This window comes from Brassica napus, chromosome A3 (genome assembly GCF_020379485.1).
Source record: "Brassica napus cultivar Da-Ae chromosome A3, Da-Ae, whole genome shotgun sequence".
NCBI lineage: Eukaryota > Viridiplantae > Streptophyta > Magnoliopsida > Brassicales > Brassicaceae > Brassica > Brassica napus.
Window position 1 is genome coordinate 7,204,861 of NC_063436.1, and position 25,258 is coordinate 7,230,118.

The 25,258-nt window shown below is 36.3% G+C and overlaps 8 protein-coding genes across 9 annotated transcripts; 1 reads left to right on the top strand and 7 right to left on the bottom strand.

Moving 5' to 3' along the window:
- Window positions 1-23: 23 nt before the first annotated feature.
- LOC106437598 (probable WRKY transcription factor 25) lies at window positions 24-2,016 on the bottom strand. Its single transcript, XM_048774444.1, has 5 exons — window positions 1,622-2,016; window positions 1,292-1,408; window positions 705-1,213; window positions 464-625; window positions 24-385 (listed from the first exon to the last, which is right to left on the bottom strand). The coding sequence occupies exons 1-5, from the start codon at window positions 1,829-1,831 to the stop codon at window positions 247-249; spliced, it is 1,137 nt and encodes a 378-aa protein (XP_048630401.1). The 5' UTR covers window positions 1,832-2,016; the 3' UTR covers window positions 24-246.
- Window positions 2,017-3,345: 1,329 nt separating this feature from the next.
- On the bottom strand, window positions 3,346-4,544 carry LOC106437597 (protein LURP-one-related 7). Its single transcript, XM_013878505.3, has 3 exons — window positions 4,150-4,544; window positions 3,859-4,065; window positions 3,346-3,653 (listed from the first exon to the last, which is right to left on the bottom strand). The coding sequence occupies exons 1-3, from the start codon at window positions 4,372-4,374 to the stop codon at window positions 3,522-3,524; spliced, it is 564 nt and encodes a 187-aa protein (XP_013733959.1). The 5' UTR covers window positions 4,375-4,544; the 3' UTR covers window positions 3,346-3,521.
- Window positions 4,545-7,799: 3,255 nt separating this feature from the next.
- Window positions 7,800-11,036, top strand: LOC106443404 (protein NUCLEAR FUSION DEFECTIVE 4-like). Its single transcript, XM_013884973.3, has 2 exons — window positions 7,800-10,099; window positions 10,386-11,036. The coding sequence occupies exons 1-2, from the start codon at window positions 8,988-8,990 to the stop codon at window positions 10,816-10,818; spliced, it is 1,545 nt and encodes a 514-aa protein (XP_013740427.2). The 5' UTR covers window positions 7,800-8,987; the 3' UTR covers window positions 10,819-11,036.
- Window positions 11,037-13,574: 2,538 nt separating this feature from the next.
- Window positions 13,575-15,579, bottom strand: LOC106437596 (putative tRNA pseudouridine synthase). 2 transcript variants are annotated; one of them, XM_048774449.1, is made up of 5 exons: window positions 15,269-15,579; window positions 15,036-15,139; window positions 14,811-14,959; window positions 14,596-14,740; window positions 13,575-14,525 (listed from the first exon to the last, which is right to left on the bottom strand). In XM_048774449.1, exons 1-5 carry the CDS (start codon window positions 15,510-15,512, stop codon window positions 13,680-13,682), a joined length of 1,488 nt encoding a protein of 495 aa, XP_048630406.1. In that variant the 5' UTR covers window positions 15,513-15,579; the 3' UTR covers window positions 13,575-13,679. The 2 variants fall into 2 exon arrangements, with proteins under 2 accessions (XP_048630406.1, XP_013733957.3); XM_013878503.3 differs by having other exon boundaries at window positions 15,036-15,148; window positions 15,269-15,576.
- Window positions 15,580-16,469: 890 nt separating this feature from the next.
- LOC106443403 (F-box/kelch-repeat protein At4g38940-like) lies at window positions 16,470-19,135 on the bottom strand. The gene has a single exon (XM_013884971.3). The coding sequence runs from the start codon at window positions 17,965-17,967 to the stop codon at window positions 16,915-16,917; it is 1,053 nt and encodes a 350-aa protein (XP_013740425.1). The 5' UTR covers window positions 17,968-19,135; the 3' UTR covers window positions 16,470-16,914.
- A 90-nt stretch (window positions 19,136-19,225) lies between these two features.
- LOC106443402 (F-box/kelch-repeat protein At4g38940-like) lies at window positions 19,226-20,953 on the bottom strand. The gene has a single exon (XM_013884970.3). It carries the CDS (start codon window positions 20,877-20,879, stop codon window positions 19,836-19,838), a length of 1,044 nt encoding a protein of 347 aa, XP_013740424.2. The 5' UTR covers window positions 20,880-20,953; the 3' UTR covers window positions 19,226-19,835.
- Window positions 20,954-21,885: 932 nt separating this feature from the next.
- LOC106437595 (biogenesis of lysosome-related organelles complex 1 subunit 1) lies at window positions 21,886-22,698 on the bottom strand. The gene is made up of 2 exons (XM_013878502.3): window positions 22,296-22,698; window positions 21,886-22,219 (listed from the first exon to the last, which is right to left on the bottom strand). Exons 1-2 carry the CDS (start codon window positions 22,656-22,658, stop codon window positions 22,127-22,129), a joined length of 456 nt encoding a protein of 151 aa, XP_013733956.1. The 5' UTR covers window positions 22,659-22,698; the 3' UTR covers window positions 21,886-22,126.
- Window positions 22,699-22,928: 230 nt separating this feature from the next.
- LOC106437594 (structure-specific endonuclease subunit slx1) lies at window positions 22,929-24,556 on the bottom strand. Its single transcript, XM_013878501.3, has 4 exons — window positions 24,298-24,556; window positions 23,950-24,088; window positions 23,719-23,852; window positions 22,929-23,623 (listed from the first exon to the last, which is right to left on the bottom strand). The coding sequence occupies exons 1-4, from the start codon at window positions 24,462-24,464 to the stop codon at window positions 22,975-22,977; spliced, it is 1,089 nt and encodes a 362-aa protein (XP_013733955.1). The 5' UTR covers window positions 24,465-24,556; the 3' UTR covers window positions 22,929-22,974.
- Between the last annotated feature and the right edge of the window lie 702 nt (window positions 24,557-25,258).

Genomic DNA, 25,258 nt, shown 5'->3' on the forward strand with positions numbered 1-25,258 from the left:
GGAAACAATACACAATCTGAAAATAACATGCACAATGGATTACATACCATTATTATTGCTTTGAATCTTGAATGTGAAATGTACTCAAACACAAGATATTAAAATGGACTCTAAAGTATTTGACACACACATGAATATTGAGGTTCTCTATGCCCAAGAAGATATTAAGAAAAACTACTAATCACCACTCTGTACAACACAAATGATATAAAACTAGTGACTAAGTCCCCAAGAATGTTTTATTTTTCATGAGCGGCGTAGCGTGGTTGGGATATCGTGATTGTGTCTTCCTTCATAGGTAGTGAGAACCGCTCTCTCATCTTCTGCAGATCTTTCTATTTGCTTCCTCACTCCACAACCTTGGAATGTGCACTTGTAGTAGTTCCTATCATAACAAAGAGTATCAGAAACATGAAAACACCTAAAGAAATTTGATGAAATTTAGTTAAACATTTGAAATAACCTTGGATTAGTATTCCCCTTGACAACTTTTTGACCATACTTCCTCCATCTAAAGCCATCTACAAGAACATCAATGTCACTTATTGTTTGGACAACAACTTTTGGTTCTTTCACTCCTCTGCTTACTTCTATAGACATTCCTTCATCTTCACCTTCTCTTTTCCTGTTCCACAAAAACTCGAAAACGTCATTTTTTTCTATTTTAAAAACATTTTGCTTCCACTATTAAAAATAATACTTACAGTCTCTTCATCTCAGGTTGTTCCTCCTCTTCATCTATCTCACCATATTCAGATTTAAAACTTTTCTGCTCCAGATCACTGTAGTCAAACGAGATCGACGAGTTCTCTGACTGATCGTGTGTTTCACTAACAACAGAAGAAGGATTAAACATTCTTCTCGCATTAGCCGATGTTGATCCTGATGGTCTCTTGGTGAACTCAGGCTTAGGATGGTTATGATCTCCTTTGTAGATGATCTCAGTGACCTGTCCATCAGAAGCAGTCTCAACGATCTTCTTGGAAAAACAATTGGGATACGTGCACTTGAAGTAACTCCTAGGGTTTTCGCTCTTCTTCACTTGTTTCTGACCGTATTTCCTCCAACCATAACCATCATTAGAGTTCCTACTCACCATGTACGATGGTACCTTAACCTGGCGATCTGATCCCAAACTGTGTGCTGCAAACTCACGAGGAACCGGATCCTTCTTCTTGTGGAGATCTTGAACAGCATATCTTTCTTGCAAAGCCTGTGAAAAAAAGGAAACAAGTTTGATTCAGTAACAAGGTAGTATAGTTGTCTAAGAAACGCTTAGGGAAACACATACAGAAGATGCGTTTGACGGTTGCGTTTGCGGTTGTAGCTGCCAGGGAATATCTGAGTGATTGTTTGTTCCATTGAAGCCTTGATATGGAAACGCTCCTGTCGTTGGAGATATTAAACTCTGTAAGCAAACAAAAAGCCAGAGAAAATTTTAGATTAGTTAGTTTGAAGACAGAAGTAACAAGTTAAAGCAAAAAAATAAAAAGACAGAAGTAACAAGACAGAACATATCTATAAAAAAAAAACATAACTAAGTGAAAAGGGTTTGAATTTGTTTTCTTTTTTCAGTTTTGTAATAAAAAGATGAAATGATTAATAAAAATGGAAGCTTTACATGAGAGGAGCTGAGAAGAAGAGGAGAGTCAAGTAAATCGGAGAAGGCGAAAGATTGGGAAATGGGAAGAGGAGGAGGCTGAGCCGTCTTGAACTTGGGTAAACCCGACCCGGTTCTCTCCGGGGAAAACCCACAAAGAAAGTCTTCGTCTTCTTCGTAACAGTCAACGCCGGAAGAAGCAAGGAGATCGGTGAAGGAAGCAGACGACATGGTATTAATAAAAGGAGACAAGTTTTAAGCTCTGGAGAACAAAATTATTTGCTAAAGAAAAAGGAAAAGACAAAACAAAATCTTTTTTTTTCCAGAGAAATGATCTAAGAGAAGAGGATGAAGACGACGACGATGGCGTATAGAGCAAGGATATTCTATCTTTCATATTTTGTCTTTTTCAGCTTGGTTTAAAATATCATTTTTATTTAATATTTATATAAATAGTTGACCAATGCGAATGAGATATTCTTGTTTGGTTGGGTCGTCTCCGAGCATCAAATGTGAAACCGCGTGTTAAGGTGTCTTTCAATGATTAAGACCAGTAAACTTAACCAAACCGGACTCCATTGAACCAGATCATTAAACCGTCAGTAATACCCATCAAGTCTAATCACATGTTACAGAAAGTCTTCGTCCTCTTCACTTCTTTTTTATTTTTCTAAACGTAAGTAAAAACGAAAAACCGTAAATAACTTTTAATATTTATTAATTTTATAAAATTTCTTTACATATTCTTTAATGAATATGTTTTTGGTAGCTTACATTGTCAAACTTTTTATTAAAATTTATAAACACTAATATCAAAAATATGATTAGATTGAAAATGTATCACAAATTTAAAAAATCATTTATGGACAAGTTTAATATATTTGATTCAAATAATTGAAAATGTGCATTTTTTAAAAATTATGACATTATATTGATTTATAATTTCTTATATATTATTTATTTTAGAAGGAGTGGAATTCCACCTCATCCTTACCACCACAAAACGTAGTTACAATTTTTTATCATGAATTAAACAATTCTATAATTTCTTCTAAATTAACTATAATAACGTTAAAATAATTATTTGGAGTGGAATTCCAGTTTGTAGTTGGTTTCGCTTCTGATATTTTTGTTGGTTTTTGGATTCATGGAAAGTAAAACCAAAGAAATCATTTGTAATTTTATTTAGTTTGATGTAGTCTTCTTAAATTTATGTTTATTTGGTCCAGTTACATTGAAATTGGTTTCATATTTGATTTCTATAAGAACAACAATACTAATCTAATCTATTAAAACTAAAATATAAATTAGAATTAACCCTAATTTCTCCTTAATATTTACCAAATTGTGCCACTCAACTTAACTATAAAAAAATTCTGCAACGCCCATTAATAATACGAAGATAAAAATTGTTTCGTTGATTTTTATAAATATTACAAATATTATCCACTAAACACTTAGATTAAATTAAACATCCGCAAGGGCGTGCGTTCTAGTTAATGATTTATAAACAGATATTCTTGTTTCGGTCTCGATTTGAACAGTTTCGTTTGGTTCGATTACATCTTTTTTCTTCTTTCCAGTACCCCTAGTTCCTTCTTTCCCAGGGTGTAAACCTACGAAAATATTCTTAGATAAATCAAATGTCGTAAATACCCAGGATTAATAGTTTTCTTAGATCTACCCCTGTTACCAAAATTTCTACTCATGTATGTTTGAAAGGAAAGAGAAAAAAACAAAGAGACTACAATGTTAAGGCAGATAATAGAAATGAGAACATGTAAAGCTCATCGTATTTACATTTTCACTTCGGAGCCTATTGAATCAAAAGGCATTGAGAATGCAATGTACTAAGATTAATGCCTTTTTTGTCACATTTTCCCCTTTACAATGAGAAACCAAGTATGAAGATGTATTATTGTCAATTTCTGCCTCGAAGAAACACGGCGACCATGGCGACTACTAGAGAATGATCAATGGATCCAGGAAATATAGTTAGCCGGAACTTGCTCCTCCCTACGTAAATCTGCCTCAGCTTGTACATCAAACTCGTCTGCCACCAAAAATCAAAAAAAGGAACACTGATCAGAACTGTGGAAGAGCTGACTTCAGATGAACTAACAAATACTGAATGTGTTCCTATACAATCGTTAGGCTGAAAGCTTTGCCATAAACTACATCTCACATGATCCAAACAGTATAACATGTTCTTGTCTTAGCTAAAACTATTGAACTCACGACAAAGTTCTTGTTTTTACCTGCGCAACAATGGAGTCTTGACTGTAAATAGTACATGATTTCTGAAAGGGGCAACCTTTGATGACAAGACGCTGCTGCGACGAAGATTCTCCAGCAAAAGAGACATCTAACTCTGTCTTGCTGAATCTGTTGGATGTCCGCTTCACCGTCAGGACCAGCTCCTTACGCTTCCCGACATCTCCTTTGTGCAGTTCCCACATTCCATTCTACATTCCAAACACACAGAGATAAGTTGAGACTCAATGTTTTTTAAGAGCTAAAGGATAAGATCGTGGGGGGGAAGTGCTTACGTGGAGGCGGGAGATGGAGAAAAGGGGAACTCCGGAGGGATCAAGGAGGAATCTGAGGGAGGAAGAAGATTTGCGGAGGACGAAGAGGAGATGGTCGGAGGAATCGGCGAAGCCTAGATCTCCGGGAGAGAGGCCGGGGAGCTTTTTGGAGGCGAAGAGATCGACTGGGATTCGAAGGAGATCCTCGGGGTCGGGGTGGTAGGGAGTTTCTGGATCCGCCGCCATTCACACATAGTCTGAGGGATTCTAGCAGTTGGAAGATGAAGGTGAGACAAGACCAAGTACGGCTGCTTATGTTCAACGCTAAATTGTTTTTTTGGTCAACGCGACAAATTGTCGTTGAAAAGTATCGACCAAAGTTCTGGTAAATTCTGCTGGTTGCTTAATTTTATTTAACTCTAATAACAGCCTGCTCCCCCGTTTATCCCAGTCCGTTTTGAGCTAAGTTCACGAGAAGTTTTTAATTTTGAAATGGGTCGGGCCCAGATTTTTATTGGACAATTGCATACTTATTTTGAGAAAGACTTAATTGGTGACATTTTGATCTTTTGATCCATTTAACTTTGAACATTTGATCCATCAATAAATATGTATGTTTTTTTGCATTAAAGTGAGTATCATCATCCCCGAAGAATTCATAAAATTTTATAAGAATTCATAAAATTAGTGGAGTTGTTTTCCCATCTTTTACTTATTCAGAGTTTGTAGGTTCATAAATTCATAACGTAACTAAATTCAAATTTTTAGTGTAACGATATTAAAATTTGTAAATTGTCTCCAAAAAGGGGCTGAACTTGAAGATAAGCCGAACTGGCAACTGGAGTTGTTGTTGATCTGAAATTATTGGAATTTATCTGATGAAGAACGAACAGTTGGATCTATCAACCAACGAGGAACAACTTCTTGCTGTCTTTTAACATTCTTTCTCGTACTTCCTTCATACTTTATTCGTTTACTTCCTTGGAATGAGAGAGAGTTTCATTATCTTAATATTGCATAGATTCCACGTAGAAATCATAGGACAAAGTGACAACAGGCAATACAGTAGGTCAATGACGGGCGAGTCGGTTTTGATCCTAAACCTTTGCAATGGTGGGCGTTTCCGAGAAACAAGGGCATTATTTATTAGTTAGCATTTCTTCTTTTTATCATAAAACGTGAATGAGAATGAAAGTAGGCAAGACAGTATAGGCCAATCACGATTTTAATAGTTGTGGACATTATATAACGTATTTATATGCCAATTGTAAATTAGTGAATTTTATTATATACTAAGAAATTGAATAATTGTGCGGCTATACTAATTAATGGGTTAGACTTTCATAAAATAGTAGTTGAAGATAACCTACCATTGTGTAAAGTACAGATGAATGATGAAACTTAGGCGTTGAATTATAGCGTCGTATTTATTCCCTACAAATTTATTCACAATACGTGTTTTGTTGTAAGTGTTTCCAATAATGTTGAATTTAGAAAGCATTTTTCGTATTATTTTATTATAATATATATTTTGTATAGTTGGAGTTTTAAATTTTATATGAAAACGAAAAATAAACCAGAAGCAGTTCATATATATAGTAACATCGTTGCATTATCTGTATTTAAATTCGATAGTATGCATAAATCATATATGAAAAGATACTGTACAGTATATCTGTCAAAAGTTTAAGACATAAATTAAAAAGATACTAGCATGGTATTTTCCCAATTTACTTTATCTTTTATCTATAAAAATATCATTAAAATATAAATTAAAAATTATTTAACCAATCACAAAACAGATTAAAAATATGATTGGTTACACAATTTTTGATAAAATTAAAAAATACATTAAAATATGAAAACATCATCTATTTTAAAACATCAAAAACTCTCTAAAACATCATTTATTTTGAAACGGAGGGAGAATTTCACAATTTTAGAGATCTATCAGGTATAGAACTTCTTGAGTACCTCAAAATGGAAGATATATATACAAGTAGTTTTTGAGACAGAATAAATATTTATGAGATAAAGAAAGTGATACCTGGTTTGGTGATTGTTTACTGTCCTCAATATTGTCTATTGTCCTCTCCGCGTTATTTGATGAAACAAGTTTACTTGGTTGCGAGTCTTCGCCTATCCTTGTAGAACCCGATCTGAATTTTAGAAAGATGGTGTAGACCATCTCACCGACCCATATCTCACGATTTAATACTCGGATAAACCAATTTTCATCAGTTCCTTGAGTCCACATGATCAAACACCCTTAAAGGTACGTACTATATTATGTGAAAATGAAATGCTGCGTAGCGTCTAAAAAATGATGCTTTGTGGACTCCTCAGTAGAACTCAAAGGTTGTACACACGGTGATTATGAGTCTCTTGTTTAGATACTAGAAGGTTTATGCATGTCTACTAAATGTATCTCGGATATTCATTGAATTCTTAGAAATCACTAAAGTTCCATAATGTATCAATATCTTCTGTAGAAGTTGAATACTGCATTTTGTACTTGATGTTTGCGTGATTGTTTGGTCGCGAAGCTCACTGGTGTTTATGTTATCTTGAACATAAGCACTTCCGGCTATACGTACTAGCAAATAATAACATAAATATACAAAAAGATTAAAACCTAATGAGATTGGTTTATGATGTGTCACGAAGAAGTTGTTTAACTTTTCTTCATGATTTTTTTTCTTCTTGAAATCAACCTTTCTTCATGTTCGGAACAGAGTTACAGTTGTTGACGTGCAATATACGAGTTTTAATATTTATTTCCATCTTGAGGGCAAATGTAAATTACGTAATGAGGTTTATGTAATTTCAAGTTTTCAACCATCTTCTGGAATCCATTTTTTCATCCTTTTAACTATGTTATCAAACTGTGGTATTGATCGAAGTCTCACACAAAGGTAAATTTCTCTCTTAAGGACATGAATTGTTAGATGCCGGCTTGATATAAGCGTTCTATTTAAACATGTAGTTTAATGAAAATATCAGATTCATATCTAATTATATACTTCCTCTAGTAACACTCACGCCTAAGTTTATATTTCCTCTAGTAACACTCACGCCTAATGTTTTGCCTAGATAGGCTTTCTATCTAATTAGTAATCTCTCTACCTCTCCTATTTTCTGTTCCTTTCGTTTATTCATGACTAAGTTTGTTTTTGTTGTTTGTAATGAAGTGAGAGACTAATTGGCTATTTTTTTTTTCAAAAGATGGCTGAAAATGAACGTGGATAATACCTAGCATGTAGATACAACTCATAGAGACAATACAAACAATGAGGAATTCTCATAGACACAATACAAACAATGAGGAATCTCACAGAATTCTCACCTTATTCAGAATCTAAACTCAATCGCCTCTGAAGTTGCACATCCATAAAGAGATCAATGTGACGCTCTTCCGAAAATGTAGATTCCAACCACTTAAGTAAGGTTTCATATGCCATTAGAAGGAAACAAAAAAGATCGAAGTAAAGAGAAACCGAAACGCTAGGATTTCTTCAAAAAGGCACTATCTCATAAAAATATCTAAGAAGAAAATTCACTATAAACAAAACAAAAGACATAATCGGAGCAAAGAGGAACAAAGTGAAGTTGAGCTGCTAATGAATGACATGGACACACCCACACGCGCAGACCATACGTCAATCCCGCCTGAACCAATAACTTGTTCGTAAGGACAATAGTGTGCTCCAAACCCGTAGAAGTGTATGCCAATAAATGCCAAATCTAGCGGAATAAGTGGAAAAATGAAACGTGATTTTGATTTATAAAAACAAGATGAAAGATAGAAAACGAGGACATGATATTTTCAATTAATGCATACACTCAATATAATTTTCGCTAAATATTTTTTTTTGAAAAATTTTCACTAAATATTTATTTTACCTTTATTTTGATTCTTGTAAAAGTTGTTTGCTCCTCCTACTTTTATTTCAGTTCTTTCCTCATTTAACTTATTTCTTCACTTGGTTCAAACTCATGAATATTTTCTCAAAAGTCTATTTATTTTTCTTTATATACCGAGACGATTCTAATTACTCTTATGGTTATTTTATTTTTGTTTTCATTGTATAAAAAATTTATTAAACCATATAATTGTTAGAGTATAAGAAGCTCAAACAAAGTAGTACTTTAAGAAACAATTTCTTAAGTTTTTAGTTAAAAGTTAAGAAACAGTTTATTATATTACTCTAAGAATCCCGCCCTAAAAAATCCTGGATAATGATGTTCTTGTTTTGTTATGTTCAAATCTTAGAATTTCTTAATTTACATAAATTTGCCTTCCATAATTGTTCAAGTTCCATATAAGTACTTATATTCATTCATTTTTAACTATAAATAATCACTCAAAATTATTTTAATTTTTTTTTAAAAGAAATCTTTATCTTCTAATGAACGGAGATTTTGAAATGATTTGAATAGTTTTTGCAAAAGATGAATACACATCAGTACAGGACTTTAAAGCATTTTACAAGGGAGGATTTGGTAAGAAACCAAAACTCCTACCAAATCATTGAACCAATACCTTAGATCATTCATTATAAATAGAAAATGTACATAGACGCTAGTAGATACTGAAACTGAGCGTTAAAAGGCAACATCAGCATTAGTTAAGCTAGCTCCAATTTTCTCTCTTCTTTCTTTTTCTTGATTACAAAACTAACCACACCTTCCTTCTCACTATTACAACACTAATGCTGATTCCCCATTAAATCCCCATTAAAAATATAAAATCCCTGATTCCCCATCAATTATAAATACAAATCCCCTCAACGAGTGATCTTCTAACCATACACCATCTCTATTTTTCCAGCCGCCTTTTAAGCACTCTCTCAAGGAACATGTCTCCGAACGTTCTCCGGTGGTTTAGCCTCGTCGCTCTTCTCTGGCTTCAATCTATCAACGGCACCAACTTGAGCTTCCCTGCTTACTCTTCACAGCTCAAAGAGTTTCTCTCGATCTCTCAGTTCAAACTCAACTACCTCTCTTTCGCCTCCGACGCCGGAAAAGTCCTGGGATTCATCTCCGGTATCGCCGCCGTTCACCTTCCTCTCCCCCTGGTCCTTCTCGCCGGAGGCTCTTTAGGTTTCGCCGGCTACGGTCTTCAGTATCTCTCCATAGTCAAAAAAATGTTCACGTTATCGTTTTATCAGATATGGGGGCTGAGCTTCTTGGCCGGAAACAGTATCTGCTGGATCAACACGGCTTGTTACATCGTCGCGATAAAAAGCTTTCCGGTGAACCGTCAAGTCGCCGTGGGGATCACGGCAAGTTATCAAGGTTTGAGCGGGAAAATATACACCGACATAGTCCACGCGTTCTTCTACTCGTCTCAACGCGAAGCCGCTTCAGGTTATCTTTTGCTCAACTCTCTAGTTCCTTTGGTCGGTTGTGTCGTGACGGCTCCTATGTTGATGAGAGAAGCGAAAGCTACGTCGTATTCCACTCGGGATGTTAAAGTGGGTTTTATCTTTCTCTTCGCTGTGACTATAGCCACGGGGATTTACGCGGTGGCTACGAGTCTTCTCCCTGCTCCCGCGGTTTTAGTACTCGTAGGCATTGTTTTGTTTCTTCTTGCTCCTTTGGCTATTCCTTTTGGAGTTAGGCTCGAAGAGGTTATGACTTGTAGGAGAAGTCAGCAAAAGGTGTACGACTTTGAATCTCCTTTTGAAGAAGATGAAAAGAAAGAGGAAGAGGAGTTTGATGATGAGAAGGCGATAGTTGGGGTTAAAGAAGAGGTCGAGTGGACAAAACTATGGATGAAACTCGATTTTTGGACATATTTTGGACTTTATTTGTTTGGTCCAACGGTCGGGCTAGTGTTTATGAACAATCTCGGTCAGATCGCTGAGTCTCGTGGCTGCGCCGCGACCAGTTCATTGGTGGCTCTCTCGTCCTCGTTCGGGTTTTTCGGCCGCTTGCTTCCTTCGTTACTCGACTACTTCCTCTCTAGGTCAATATCCACTTACTTTTTACATTTTACTCTTGGGAATATTACCAACCTAAAACATAATCAAAATTTTGATAAAAAAAACATAATCAATTATTCCATAATAATACAACTACGTTGACCTAGCACGTCCAATTATAACATACGTTGCATTCTTTCCTTTCCTTGCATCTACGCGTTTGGTCTAATTCATCGAACAACATTCGACAAATCGACCAGAATTTTATAATTATTTCCCCCAATTTCTGGGAATTTATTCTAATTTTATTATTTTATTTATTTATTACAGGAACAAATACATGCCATCATGCCCGGTTTCTATGGCGGTCTCACTGGTAGCGATGGTTGCTTCGTTTTTACTCCTCCTCGTTGACTCTGACGTCGCTCTTTACATCAGCACGGCGATGATCGGTGTTTTCTCCGGAGCATTGACTTCTCTCTCCGTCACAATGACTGCAGAGCTTTTTGGGACACAACACTTTGGAGTTAACCACAACATTGTTGTCGGAAGCATTCCTATTGGTTCTTTCGCTTTTGGTTTATTTGCCGCTAAAGTTTACCGCGATGGAGCTTCCTTCGACGGACGTTTTGACGGAAAGTGTTACGGGATGTATTGCTTTCAAACCACTTTGATCTTTTGGGCAATGCTCAGTTCTGTGGCCGCCGTTCTTGCTGCCGTTTTATATCTACGGAATCGCAAGTTCTACTCTCAGAAGCCATGAAGAGAAACACAACAAATGCACGCAAGCTCTCACTTCATCTAACGAATCAATTTTTTGGTTCCAAAACGAAATTTTTGTGTGTACAGTTATGCGTTTTGTGTTACACCAACGGTGGGAAAGTAAATTTTTTGTATAGTAACGTGCAGTAAGAAATAGATAGAGATATATTACACAATGATGTAAAGATCAAAGTTTTATTAAAGATCCACTTTTTTTATTTGTATGGTAGTAAATTCAATGTTTTGCTAGATTAGTGTGATCATTTATTAACGCTGAAGAATTTAAAACGACTTTGCTTCAATATAAGTGGTAACTATGACAATAGCAATTTTCGGGTGAGTCCAATTAATATATCCCAACATAATATTCTGTTGGTGCGTAGTTGATGTTCGCTGGTTCGAACGTGTCCAAGAATCTTGATCATGCGGCTGTTATTCAAGTGATTTTAATTCTGATGTGAATTTTTTTTTTGTATGGGACCCCAACACTAATCAATATACTCTCACCTAAATCAGATTATTTGGATTACTCTATGTCCATATATTTTTATTCGTCTGTGATTACTAGACGTCATTTAAAACATTTTGTGAGAGAGAGACGACGGGAACGTATTCAACCACGAGAAGGCCACCTAAACCAATATATGGTCGAGATAAAGACATGCATGATTTACGGCTATGCAGAATTTAAGATTTGAGCTTCATACCTATATTTATTCTATGCATTAAAGCATTTTATTCACTATTACTGATGTATGACAATTTTTACGTGAAAATAATTTTTTTTATTGTGTTTTTACGATACTCGTTTTGCAGCATTTAGGTTGGTGATTTGTACTACTATTACCATTTTTTTTTGTTAAATATGCGAATTATTCTAACTTATTTGCTGAAGTCATATATAATTTTTTATTAGCAAAATATCTGATTTTTTTTTATTAAGAATTATTTCACTTCTATATGTTGGTAGAAATGGTACCATATTTTACATTTATTTAAAACCCCGATGAATGAATTATTGTACGACTACACTTACTTTCAAAATTGATTACTACGCAAATAAACCCTTTCTAGTAATAGTTCAATTTTTTTACAACAAAATAATGGTTCAGTTTGATAACAACTTATCTAGCTATCTAGTATCTATCAACTCATCTCGAGTGAACGTGTTAAAATCTCCAATCTGTAAAATCATAACTTAAAATATATGAACACGAACCAATCAATTTTCTACTAAATAAGTTTTAAAATACCATTAATTTTTTACTATAGTACATAGAAATTATATATATTGGTTTTATATTAAACATAAATGAGAAATTAATTAATCAAAACAGTTGTTCTAATATAATCATCTCCTAGTTAAACTGGACCAACTGGGCGAACCACATTTTATTTTAAAACAGATGGCAATTTTCTAAAATCAAAAGTAAAAGACGGAAACGAAGTACTTCGAAAGAATGTTCTCGAACTTATCGTATGAAAAGTCAATAAATTCCTGAAGATGAAGATTTGCTGCCTCGTCAAAAAGTAGTTTCAAGACAATTTATAATGAAGATTTGCTGCCTCGTCAAAAAGTAGTTTCAAAACGAGTATGATTGAGAGAAACATGGCAAAGCAAATTAAGCTAATAAGGAAGATTACGCGTCTTCATGTGCACGGTCATGTCATCATCATCAACATTTACTCATTGCTTCCTTCCCTACTTAATTGATTGTGACATTGATATTGATATTTATAGTTTAATGATACAAACAAGACTAATCTGACGCATGCGTAACGTCAAGTATGACGCCACGGGAATAGGTCTCTATCTCCCAATTCTAGGACAACTCCAAAAAATCCAAATTAAGCATGGCATACACATCAGATCATCTATTTGTGTTGCGTGGTCCTTACTTTATTTAGATACACAACCTTGATTAATTATACACCAAAGCTACTCAACAGATATGTAGCCACATTTTGTGACAAATGATACGAAATCATTTTTAATATTTGAAACAAGACCCTTTAAGTTTTCTTTTTTTGACATCAAATAGAAACTTTAAAACAGTCCCTTGACCAGCTTGAACTAGCTAATTCGGTGCAAAGCAGTTGATAAAAGGAAATCCAAATACGCGTGATCTTCCACCTTTAGTGAGGGTGTCGGCACGGACATTCATCGATCTTGGAATATGAAATATAGAGAATTCTGTAAAATCTGATGACCACCCTTTAAGTTTAATGATGATATTTTCAAGTTAATCAAAGCTTAAAGCCTTAAAATATGGAGGGTGTAACTTGTTTCTCATTTTTTCACAAAAACTTGTTACCATTTATAAACCATCACTATTATACTAAAAATATTTTAATATTTCAGATGGTTTTAAAATGCTTACCCAAATCCAAACTTTTATTGCTCGGACTAGGACATGATAGAACAGAAACAATGAAAAACTCTTCTCTTAGAAACCAATTTTTTTTTTTTGTTAAAATCAACAAAACGAAAACTTCAACATTATTAACCTATAAAATAACAAAATACAATACAGAAAATCATAATAAATAAAAATACATAAAATATAATTACTACATAATTTTCTTAGCAATTTCATTATATGTAGCATCAGATCTTACCAAATACAAATGCTAATAAAAACAAAACTTGAACATTATTTGTTCATGGTCTCCTTCTGCCAGAGCTTCAACTACCAGAAAATAGACTCGACTCCCACGCAAAGTTCGAACTAAGGGTGCAGATACAACAACCTCAAGAGAACGAAAAAAACAGTTTAACATTAATTTGTGTTGAAACAGTGGGAGCCAATGTGAATCAAACAATAATCATCAACATAACTTTGGTCTAAAATATAAATGTGACTAATGCATAGCTTGATGAACAGGTACTGAAACAGAACCAAACTCTTTATCACCTTCTGTCATCCTCGTCATAACCCTTGGCTTTGCTTTCCACTCCTCCCAACCTCTTCTCACATCTTCCAACTGCTCATCAATCATACCATCGTTCCTCTCCAAATGCTCAAGCCACTCTTTCCACGGAGCTTCCTCCGAATCCAAGAATCTACTCACCTGTGGAACCATCACCCCTCTGTAAAACTCCTCCACTTCTCTCTCCACTTCTTCTGATTCCCCCATTGCTTTTATCTCCGGCCTCCTCCGGAAATTCGCAGGCGATTTAGGCACTTCGAAGCTGTTTCCTCTGAGGATCAGTACTTCAGATGGAGCAAGAGGCAAAACGATTCTTGTGAACTTGTTGAGAGATAGTCTTATGATGTCTCTTGGAAGCAGCTCTCTCTTCACCGCCACAGCTGTTCCAATCATCTTCCGGATCTGATGTAACATGAATGATTCTCCCCATATGGAGATCTCAACAAAGCCGAATCCTAGTGAACTCTCCAGGTTTCCGCAACTGCATCTAAACACTTTTCTGAAATGAGCTGCACTCAGCTTATCCGTTTCATCTGGCTCATGCAGCCATTTTGCACGAATGTAGGCCTGAGAATCAGCAACATCTTCATTAGATTCTTCACCACCTGCTTCTTCTTCTTCAACTTCTACAACTTCAACTTTTTCTTCTTCATTAGACTCTGATGCTTGGATTGATTTTGGTTTCTTTGGAGGGCGTCCGTTTCTTTGTGTGATCTTATGTTGTGCTTTCCTTCTGTACTTTGACCGTTGCGTATAGTTATGGAAAGGATAGTCACCCTACAAGAAGCAAAAACTGTAAGAAGAAAGTTTCTGAAACTAAAAGAAGCAATGGCATAGCTCTCTTCACCTCAAACTGTTTCAAAATCTCGTTGAAATCTGAAAGGTGATGGTCAATCTCATCTGAAGAAAAGCTATTCTTGACCCCAATAACATCAACAGGAAGGAGGTAAGAATACATCCGAAGCGTACACTCCCTTCGTGGATCAAATCTCCTACCAAAGATGCAAAAGCTTTTCAATATTATCTTTCTCCAACTCTTTACGATCATACATTGCCACTCACCTTTGCGAGGGCAAAACGCTGAAGACTCTGATGTTGTCAGGAAGATGTTTGCTAATGCATTTAGCAAGAGCAGTGCCGTGAGGATCATCCTTCCACGCAGTCTCAGGTATCTCCATCTTCAATGATATTGTTGTTGCCAGAGAATGAACCTACACACACACACACATAAGTGAATCTATCCGATTAGAAGATAATCATCCAAAACAGAGGGAGAAGAAAGCTTACTCCTTTATCGGTTCGGCTACTTCTAGCCCAACCAATCTTGTGAAGATCGCCATAGTTACTCTCTAGAATTCCACCAGCCTTGTATATAGCAACCTCAAGTTCACCTTCAATAGCTAACATTACAAGGTCTTTTAATCAAACATGTTTGATGTTTTGTCGGAACTAGTACAAGAACTGAGGGTTTAAGCTGAGTTTGAGAGATAAAGGTTGAAACTTTATAATGGGAAACTTACTTTTGAGAGAAGGGTCGTCTCTTTGAATCTGTAGGCCTCTGTAATCGGTGCCCACGTAGCCAATTCGGATGACCACTTTCTTCTTTCGATAAGATTCCCATTTATCGGGGAGGGAGTGGTCGGAGGGAGTAGAGGCGGCGGAGGAAGAGAATCGCGCGAAAGTGGGTGTGACCCGGATGAGCCGGGTCGGGTACCAGAAGACCCGCGAAGGAACTGAGTATCGTAGAAACGAGACTGCTGCCATGTGTGAAGGGAACCTGTGGCGTCTTTCTAGAACTGGAGCGCAGATAACAAGCTCCGGCGATTTTCTTATTTTAACTGCTTGCTGTTTGAGAAGAGTTAAGCAACGCGACGTTTTATATAAATAGTGTAAAGCGACATGGTGTTCACAGAAACTGCCATGTTTTTTGCTAGCAAGGCTGCTGTGTGACGTTTTAAGTATCATCACACACTTTTGACAGACCACTTACTTTTACTCCCTTGTTAGAATTGGTATTTACACTCTTTAGTATTTGTAAAATGTTTAGAGATTCTAAAAACCGTATTATATATAGTGTGCCTCTCTAAATTGCTCTAACCACTATTTCTATGGAAATTTCTTAGAATCAAAAACTCTACTCACTTCTTGAAACATTCACCATTCTTTATAACTTCTCCACTTCTGAAATATATCTCTTTCCTCTGGAATTTTCAAGGCAATCTAGGCACTCTCCAAACACAGTACTTCAAATGGAGCCAAAGGCAAAACGATTTTTGTGAACTTTTCAAACATTAGAATCACATTTTGACCACATTTCTTGTGATTACCACCAAAGCTTTGACATGTGTCTAACTGGGATATTTCCATATCATTCTCAACAACAATGAGGGCAAGCCAGAGGGATACTCACGAAATCATCAAACTCAGCAAAGGTCTCCAAATGCTTTCGATATTCAAGAACTATTCTGTGCTAGCATCTTTGCTACACGACATGGAGTTGTACGAAAAAACCGGCCACTCTCAGTGGCGGAGGCAGAAAATAGTTTTGTTGGGGGCATGAATACTAACCTACAATATTTAGAATGAGTGCATATAGCTTAGGCTTTAATAAATTACACGAAATTTTCAAATATTGTTGGGTTCAGTGGTCCCCGTCTTGTTACATGTGGCTCCGCCACTGGCCACTCTTCGCATGGATCTCTTCAAAGAGAAAGGCTATGATGTAAAAATGCTTATGACCTCTAAACTAACTTATCATCCTTGTTATATAACTTCTACTTTCTTTTTTCTTTCAGTTATCTAATATTCTGTTTTGTCTGATACATACAATAGTTCTAGAGATTGACCTTGAACAAGTTAACAAGCGTCCTTAAGCACTGGACCGTCTTGCTCATTTTGGATACCATCACAAACATTAACACACCTTACCAAAGTAGATGTTTCCTCAGTTAGACTGATCCTACTACTATACAGAAAAACTCAAATTTTCTAAATATCTTTCTTCAGGGTAGCAATCAAATAAGATTTTAGAAACCATAAACAAAAGAATAATAAAAATTCTCCTAAATCAGTTACATAAAACAAATATTCAAAACAAAAACAGAACAAAGAGAACCAAATGTAGCATTTTAAACTGATATAATATCCAAACAGAAGAGTTCATGAATCAAACCATAACAGCAATACATTTGCTACCGATAAAATTTCCAGCAACCATAACCTGATCACACCACTCAACTTTACCCCAAATCCCTTCTCCTTCTTGTCTTTCCAGTGAAATCTCCGCACACCATATCTCTTGTTTTTCCAGTGAAATATCCACACCCCATCTCTCTCTTGTCATTTCTTCTTTAGAAAAAAACAAAGCTAGCTTTCGACCGTAACCCACTATCTTAGTCCATGAAGCTGGTGAGCATGATTTCATCTCAGCCAACAGTTGTTCCACACCTTTCACCGCTCCCCAGAGCCTTTGCTTTGGATCATACGTTCTTAAAGAGTTCACACAAAAATCATAGCAGTAGAACACATCATCAAGGACGCACCCTTTCTCCCAGAATTTCAGCTTTTCGTCCGTTTCCCATCTACTTTCCTTTGGGTCATAAACATAGCTTCCACCTATCGTATACATCTTACCAGCCATCATCACAAAACTAGGAGGCCACATGTAATGCACCGTCTCTGGTATTGTCATCACAGGCTCCCACGTTTGTGTTTCTGTATTCAACACCACCATCGGCTTCTCCGAGTTAGTATTATGATATCCAAGTACGTAGATTTTCCCATTGATGGTGTCAGCGACTGTAGTATACACGTTTACGTCAATGCTCGGGAGAGGTTGCACCGTGTGAGATCTACAGTCGAAGCTTAACACATTTGTAGTCACACTGTCATCTTTAGTGCTATCAAAGATGTATATCTTCGAGCCCACTGCAGCATAGCTTTGCGCAACAGGAAGCGAAGGGATAAGGACCAAACGGGAATTGTCTTTGGTTTTCTGGCGGAGAATAGACCAACTTTCATCTCCGCCGGTTTCTCTGTTGTGAAGGAGAACATAGAGACAGAGTTCCGCGCATCCCAACAATGATCGTACAGCGAAGAGCATAGGCGATGCAATAAGTGATCGGAAGTGCTTGCAAACGAGGGAAAGTCTTGGATAGTTACATCTTGGTACACGAGCTAAGATGTCAATGATAACGTCTTCTGGAAGTTGTGTAGTCATGGAATCAAATATCGTCCAACACCAGAGCGTAAATCACAAAAACCCTAGTTTTTTTTGGCTCAAATCTAATTTCCAAAACTCTAATTTCCTAAAGTATATAATCTGTTAAATAGGCTTAAAAAAGAAAATAAAAGAAATGATAATACTGCATGTCTTATTGGTTTGTGTCTTTAAAAATAGTTTTAAGGCTGTTTCAATATATTAATAATTCTTAGATTTATTATATAAAAATATCCAAAAATATATATAATATTTTGAAGTTGTTTCCAATATTTGAAAATATTTACAAATAATCAAAAATAAATGTCTAAAATAGATAAACAATACTATGTAACATAAATATATTTAAAATATCTTTTGATCATCTATTCAAATATTCAAATCAAATCAATTTATATGTTAGGTTGTGTTATTTTGGCATATAGCATTCAAATTTATATGTAATATATTATTTTATTTTTAGATTTCAAAAATCTTAAAATATATGTGAATTCAAAATTTTAAAAATAATTTAAACGCCGAATCCAAGCCAAACCCGCAAAAATCTAAATCAAATCCGAACCAAAATTTATAAACATCTGAATTGGACTGAGATCTTTAACACCAAAAAACTGAAACACTAATAAATTCAAACTGAACTCGAATGAATATGCTAACGTCCTTCCCTAACCCATACTGAAATATGATCTAGGATTGTAAATCCGAAAATCAAAAATACCCTATCCGAATCCTAACGGATGCCTCCAGTCCTAATCGCTAGCAAGGCTGTGTGGCGTTTTAAGTATCAACACACTTGACTGACCACTTAGTTTTACTTGTTTCATAACAGTTTACTAGAATTAGTTTATATTTAGAAAAGAAAGAAAGATCACTTTCTCGTATATGCAAAATGTTTAGAGGTTCCAAAACGTGTTATATATAGTGTGCCTCTCTAAATTGCTGTAACCACTCTTTCCATGGAGATTTCTTAGAATCCAAAACTCTACTGATTTCTTGAAAAATCACCATTCTGTATAACTTCTCCACTTCTGAAATATATCTCTTTCCTTTGGAATTTTCAAAGCACTCTCCAGAACAGCACTTTAGATGGAGCCAAAGGCAAAACGATTCTTGTGAACTTTTCAAACATTAAAATCGTATTTTCACCACAATTCTTGTGATTATAACCAAATCTTGACATGTGCTAATTGGGATATCCCCATGTCATTCTCAACAACAAGGAGGGCAAGCTAGTTACTCATACGAGGGATACTCACGAGATCATCAAACTCAGCAAAGGTCTCCAATTAATGCTTTCAATATTCAAGAACTATTCCGTGGTGTGGCATCTTTGTTACACGACATGGACTTGTACGAAGAACGAGTCTAAGCCGACCACTCTTCGCAAGGGTCTCTTCCTAGAAAAAGACTTATGTAAAAATGCTCATGACCTCTAAACTAACTTGTCATCCTTGTTATATTTTTACTTTTTTTTCTTTCAGTTATCTAACACTTGGTTTTGTCTGATCTACTTTATCAGATACAGTAGTCCTAGAGATTGACCTTTAACAAATAACCAGCTTCCTGCTTCCTTTAAGCATTGGACCGTCTTGCTCATTTTGGATACTATCACAAACATTAACACACCTTGCCAAGTAGATTTTTCCTCAGTTAGCCTGATCCTACTACTAAACAGCAAGAGTCAAAATTACTAAATACTTTCTCCAGGATAGCAATGAAATAAGATTTCAGAAACCATAAAACAAGAATAATAAAAAAAAATCTCCTGAATCAATTACATAAAACGAATATTCAAAACAAAAACTCAAACAAAGAACCAAATGTAGCATTTTTGACTAATAAAATATCCAAGCATGAGAGTTGATGAATCAAACCATAACAGCAACACATTTGTTAACGTCAAAATTTCCAGCAACCATAACCTGATGACACCACTCAACTTTACCCCAAGTCCCTTCTCCTTCTTGTCTTTCCAGTGAAATCTCCGCACACCAGATCTCTCTTGTCACTCCTTTAGGAAAAAACAAAGCTAGCTTTCCACCGTAACCCACTATGCCCGTCCATGAAAATGTTGAGCATGATTTCGTCTCAGCCAAAAATTCTTCCAGACCTCTCACCTTTCCCCAGCGCCTTTGCTTTGGATCATACATTATTAACACGTTCCCATCATAATAATAGCAGTACATAACATCAGCAACGACGCACGGATTGATCCAGAAATCCAGCTTCTCGTCCGTTTCCCATCTATTTTCCTTTGGGTCATAAAGAAAGGTTTTATTAGAACACCTCAAATACATCTTACCATCCATCATCACACAGCTAGAAGGCCACGTGTAATACGCCATCGTCTCTGGCAGTGTCATCACAGGCTCCCACGTTTGTGTTTCTGTATTCAACACCACCATCACCTTCTTCGAGTTAGTATTACGATACTGATACCCAAGTACGTAGATTTTCCCATTGATGATGTCAGCGAGTGTAGTATACACGTGCACATCAATGCTCGGGAGATGTTGAACCGTGTGAGATCTACAGTCGATGCTCAACACATTCGTAGTCACACTGTCATCTTTAGTCTTACTCTTATCAAACACGTATATCTTCGAGCCCATTGCGACATAGCTTGCATCGAGTTGCGCAACGGGAAGCGAAGGGATAAGGACCAAGCGGGGATTGTCTTTGGTTTTTTGTCGGAGAATATACCAACGATGATCTCCGCCAGTTTCTCTGTTGTGGAGGACAACATAGAGGCAGTGTTCCGTGCATCTTAACAATGATCGTACAGCGTAGAGCTTAGGCGATGCAATAAGTGATCCGAAGTGCTTGGAAACGAGGGAGAGTCTTGGATAGTTGCATCTTGGTACACGCGCTAAGATGTCAATGATAACGTCTTCGGGAAGTGGTGTACTCATGGATCAACTATCGGCACCAATATCAGTGCGAAAATGCCAAAAACCCTAGTTTTTGGCTCAGATCTGATTTACAAAACTCTATTTTCCTTATTATTTTACTAAAGAGGACTAGGGTTTTAAAACTTGTTAAATGGATTTTTTTTTTAGAAAAAAAAGGATTCTTATTTGGTTTGTGTTTTTTTCAAATGGGTTCTTATGGCTACTGGATTTGTTTTTTAAAAATGAAATTACAGAAATCATTTGTTTTTTTTAAGATAATTACAAAGTTTTACAGAGCATATATTGCATAATATCATTTTGTTATATTTGTTATTATTTACTACTTATTCTATTGACTTTTATTCTGTATTAATTATTTTTATATTGTATAATATCTATTGACTTTTATTTTCTATTAATTATTGCAAAATGTGAGTATTGGACACAATATTTCCGAGAGCAAAAGCGTAAAAAACGACTTATTGACAAAAGCATTAGATGCTTCAGAGCTGCTATATCCCTTCCCATCAAATGGATTCATCAGGCAGAAACTTATATTAAAATATCTTCACTAGACAGAACATTTTGAAATATACATGGAACCATGTAACTCTGATCACCTGCATAGGACCAAAAGAATTGATTCGGGCAAATATTTCTCAAATGAAGTGTTGAGCTAAAGCAATGACTTATGTGGCTTTTTTTAATCGATCAGTGCGAGATCAAATTTTTCCTGATCTACTGTAACAAACACAACAGGACTAGACTTGTACCAGCTTCCTTTTCATTTTGGATACGACCACAAACATTAGCACACCATAACCGCCCGCAAGAATCTTTGTGGCTATCTGCACATCAACTAGATGTCCTTATAGTTTCTCTTGAATCCGGAGTTACCAGTCGATAAAAACTGCTTGAATATTTGAGAACTTGACCACACCACTCAACTTTACCCCCTTATGGACGTCTTTCCATCGAAATCTCCGCATGCCAAATCTCAAATGCTCTTCTTTAGGAGATGGGCAAGTGACAAATGCTCTTCTCAAACGAGTTTAGGTTTGCCTCAACAGCAAGCAGAGAAAGTGAAAGCAAGAATACATAAAACAAATACAAGGAGACTGACTGAACAAAAAAAGAGCTCAAGGAGGCAAATGACAACATGATCTCTGTACATTTTTGAATTTTGAGACAACTTGTTTTAAGAAACAGCATTCAGACAGGAAAAAACTGTTCACGATCTTGCATTGCCACTACTCTCAGACAGAACCTTAGTGATCTTCGTGAATGTTACGAATCGCAGCAGTTATTTTCTTGCAATCAAACTCCATCGTCTTCATCCAATTCTCAAAATCTCCAATCTCCTACCAAAACACACACAGATCCACCGTGAACACACAAACAAACAATCAAAAGACATAAACGGGAGATAAAAAAAACCTTGACGGCGCTATTAACGGCGTGAGTTGCAGCAAGCCACTGATCCGTCTGTTTGCCGAACCGCGCCACCGTAACCGCAAGCGATCTTATCTCCGCCTCGATCCGCTTCTCGTTGACGAAACACTCCTCCACTCCTCCGTTCACCGCCTTCACGAGCAGATCCGCCGTTCTCGCCGCGTGCCTGATCGCCTCCTTCCTCGATCTCTCCGTCTTTTCCCGGAGCTGTAACGACGATCGACGGTTGTCTTCGATAAGCTGCAGGAGGCTCGATTCCAGTGTTCCGGTCTCTTCTTCCGTTCTCTCCTTCTCCGAAAAAGGTAGCACGCGCCCACGCGACGTCAGCATCGACATCGGCGTGTTCATTCTTCTTCCACCGGTTAATTGGTTCGGTGATGATTAATAAAAAAAAAAGGAATATTCAATATTATTGCACTACGCGCCGTTTATGGCTCAAGCAAACGGCACACATTCTCTCTTTCGAAATAACACGATTTTTGTAGATTAGCCCGTTTAAACCATTTGAGCCAGTGATTAGACTCTTTTTGTATGTTACGTGACAGTGAGAAATAATGGTACTGTGATACCTTTGTATAATTTTTTTCCTTTAGTCGAAACCTTTTGATGCTACTACTGTTTAAAAAAAACATCTAATATTACAACTTTGTGTAGTATTATTATTTTACAACTCTATGAAACTAGGAGACCTTGTCAAATCTATAAACTCAGAAACTCTTGGCCTCTTCATAGAGGATCCAACTCTGCAGCTGGGTGAGGGAGTCATCAGATCTATCACTTCAACTTCAGTGGTTGATGTGATAAGGTTGCTTCTTCTCCAACAATCTTTCCCCATATTGATGTATGATACTTCATCATCATCAATCTTTTCAAAGCTAAAACCGTTGAAAGTTGCTACTCTGTGTTCTTTCTCCACAGCTTCAGTGCTACCTGATACTTCATCTTCATCTTCATCACTCTCATCTAATAACCCAAAACCAGTGAAATTTGCTAATCTGTCATCAAGTACAGCTTCGGGTTCTTTCGCTTTCTCAAAATGTCGACCATGAAGATCTTTTTTACCCGGATAAAAGTCATCCAATGAGATTGTAGTTGGATTCCTAGGCTGGATTTGGTTGCTGCTATAATCATCCTCTTCTTCATTACTATCAGTACTCTCTTCATCTTCGGGCTGAGAATTGTTGTCTCCTTTAGTGAAACATGGAAGATCACCCATAGCACAAACTTGGACTTTCATGTGAGGAGGCAAACTTGGAGAACCACCGCCGTGATGTGCATACTTTGATGAGAAATAGTTGACTGTCAGGTTCAAGCTGGTCACCAAGACACAGAGAGAGAGAGATATATAAGTTATGTCGGTACGGATACAGCAGCATAAACAACAACAAGAAGCTTTATCTTTCTTTACCTATTCCAAGCTGGAAGAGTTAGCATTGTGTAAGCAAGCTTGATCTTGCGTGCAAGTCCAGAGAAGGACTTAAAAGCAGCAGCAGCTTCTCTCACCGCACGAGATTCTCTGGGATGCTGCCAAGCCCACTCAAACTGCAACACGAGTCAAGAAAGCAAGGAGCTTTAGCCAGGAATTGGTGATTATTATTTTAAAGACTGAAGCTTGGCGGTGTCGAAGATCAAAGGGAACCTGAAGGGCAGAGACGTTGGTAGGGAAACCAAAGATACAGAGGACCATTTCCCAAGGACGTTTCTTCTTTGTTCTATATGCACCACTCCTTATCTCTCCATTGTGCTGCCTTATTCTCCGCTTTGGGTTAACCGTGAACCTGTAATACCAAACCGTTACTGAACCAATTTCAGCAGTAAACCAACATCTTGAAGTCTAAATTCAGATTTGACCAAGAGGGAGTAGCCAATTTGATCAGACAAGCATCAGTTCATTTCAGATCGGTAACTTCATAACAGAACATGATCCTCTGTTTCGAGGATTTGGAAAGAAGGACAGATCATAGGGAAGAGAAAGTAGAAGGAGTACCCGATATAGGTGTGACCCTTGTGACGAGGGCTAAGGGAGGTCAAGATGTAGCAGGCGAAGAACCCTTTTCCATCTTTTCCGGTGACTACACGCGACTCATCATCCTCACCGACGGGATCTAGGGTTTTCTGATTTGGATCTCTTCTTCTGCCCCTTTTCTCTCTCATCTCTCCTCTCAGCGTCAATTCGACCGTTGACGAGACGATACAGTTCTAAAATCCCGTTATCCGGAAGGACGGTAGTGGGCCTATTCAGTCAAGGTCCATTATCTCAGTTTATTTTTTATCAAATTTTTTTTATCAAATTTTTTTTTTTTATCAAATTTTTTTTTTATCTCAGTTTATAAAGTTATAGAATTTGTCTCTCAAATTTGGCAATTAGTGTTACAGTGTGGATTCACCAAATAGGTATCACACTGCGTGAGAATGCCTTCTAATTAATATTAGGACATAATCAAATCGTCCGCTACTAAGCTACTAAGAGCATCTCCAAAAGAAACTCTATAACTCCAAATATAGAGTTTTTTGCTCTCCAAAAAGGAATTTCAAAACTTCAAATTTGAAGTTTTGAAGATTGAAACTCCAAATATAGAGTTTCACTTTTCAAAACTTCAAATTTGAAGTTTCATCTTTTATTTGCATTTTGGTCCTTACAATTATACATCATATTTATAATTCTTAAATATTTTTTTGTTTATTTTTTTAATCCTTAAAACTTTTATATCTCATAAATATTTTAAATTTATTTTAGAAATTTAATTTTTACACATGAAATTAAATAAAAAAATTTAAAACAAGATTTATAATATTTTAAAACTAGAATTAAACAACAAGAATATTACAAAAAACCATAATACAAACTTATTAAAAAGACACATGAAGACATAATTATTACTCAAATTTAAATATTATAACAACACTAATAGTATGCCAAATTTGCTCCGGAACCTCCAAAATCTCCA

Coding starts and splice junctions, on each gene's coding strand:
- LOC106437598 (XM_048774444.1), bottom strand. CDS start 1,831: ATGTCGTCTGCTTCCTTCACCGATCTCCTTGCTTCTTCCGGCGTTGAC. Junction 1,214..1,291: donor AACCGTCAAACGCATCTTCT/GTATGTGTTTCC, acceptor TTTTTTTCACAG/GCTTTGCAAGAAAGATATGC. Junction 386..463: donor AAGGGGAATACTAATCCAAG/GTTATTTCAAAT, acceptor TTGTTATGATAG/GAACTACTACAAGTGCACAT.
- LOC106437597 (XM_013878505.3), bottom strand. CDS start 4,374: ATGGCGGCGGATCCAGAAACTCCCTACCACCCCGACCCCGAGGATCTC. Junction 4,066..4,149: donor TCTCCATCTCCCGCCTCCAC/GTAAGCACTTCC, acceptor TTTGGAATGTAG/AATGGAATGTGGGAACTGCA. Junction 3,654..3,858: donor AAGACTCCATTGTTGCGCAG/GTAAAAACAAGA, acceptor TTTTGGTGGCAG/ACGAGTTTGATGTACAAGCT.
- LOC106443404 (XM_013884973.3), top strand. CDS start 8,988: ATGTCTCCGAACGTTCTCCGGTGGTTTAGCCTCGTCGCTCTTCTCTGG. Junction 10,100..10,385: donor CTCGACTACTTCCTCTCTAG/GTCAATATCCAC, acceptor TATTTATTACAG/GAACAAATACATGCCATCAT.
- LOC106437596 (XM_013878503.3), bottom strand. CDS start 15,512: ATGGCAGCAGTCTCGTTTCTACGATACTCAGTTCCTTCGCGGGTCTTC. Junction 14,741..14,810: donor AGCGTTTTGCCCTCGCAAAG/GTGAGTGGCAAT, acceptor CATCTTTGGTAG/GAGATTTGATCCACGAAGGG. Junction 14,526..14,595: donor AGATTTTGAAACAGTTTGAG/GTGAAGAGAGCT, acceptor TGCTTCTTGTAG/GGTGACTATCCTTTCCATAA.
- LOC106443403 (XM_013884971.3), bottom strand. CDS start 17,967: ATGACTACACAACTTCCAGAAGACGTTATCATTGACATCTTAGCTCGT.
- LOC106443402 (XM_013884970.3), bottom strand. CDS start 20,879: ATGAGTACACCACTTCCCGAAGACGTTATCATTGACATCTTAGCGCGT.
- LOC106437595 (XM_013878502.3), bottom strand. CDS start 22,658: ATGAACACGCCGATGTCGATGCTGACGTCGCGTGGGCGCGTGCTACCT. Junction 22,220..22,295: donor CCGTTAATAGCGCCGTCAAG/GTTTTTTTTATC, acceptor GTGTTTTGGTAG/GAGATTGGAGATTTTGAGAA.
- LOC106437594 (XM_013878501.3), bottom strand. CDS start 24,464: ATGAGAGAGAAAAGGGGCAGAAGAAGAGATCCAAATCAGAAAACCCTA. Junction 24,089..24,297: donor AAGGGTCACACCTATATCGG/GTACTCCTTCTA, acceptor TTGGTATTACAG/GTTCACGGTTAACCCAAAGC. Junction 23,853..23,949: donor CCAACGTCTCTGCCCTTCAG/GTTCCCTTTGAT, acceptor CTCGTGTTGCAG/TTTGAGTGGGCTTGGCAGCA.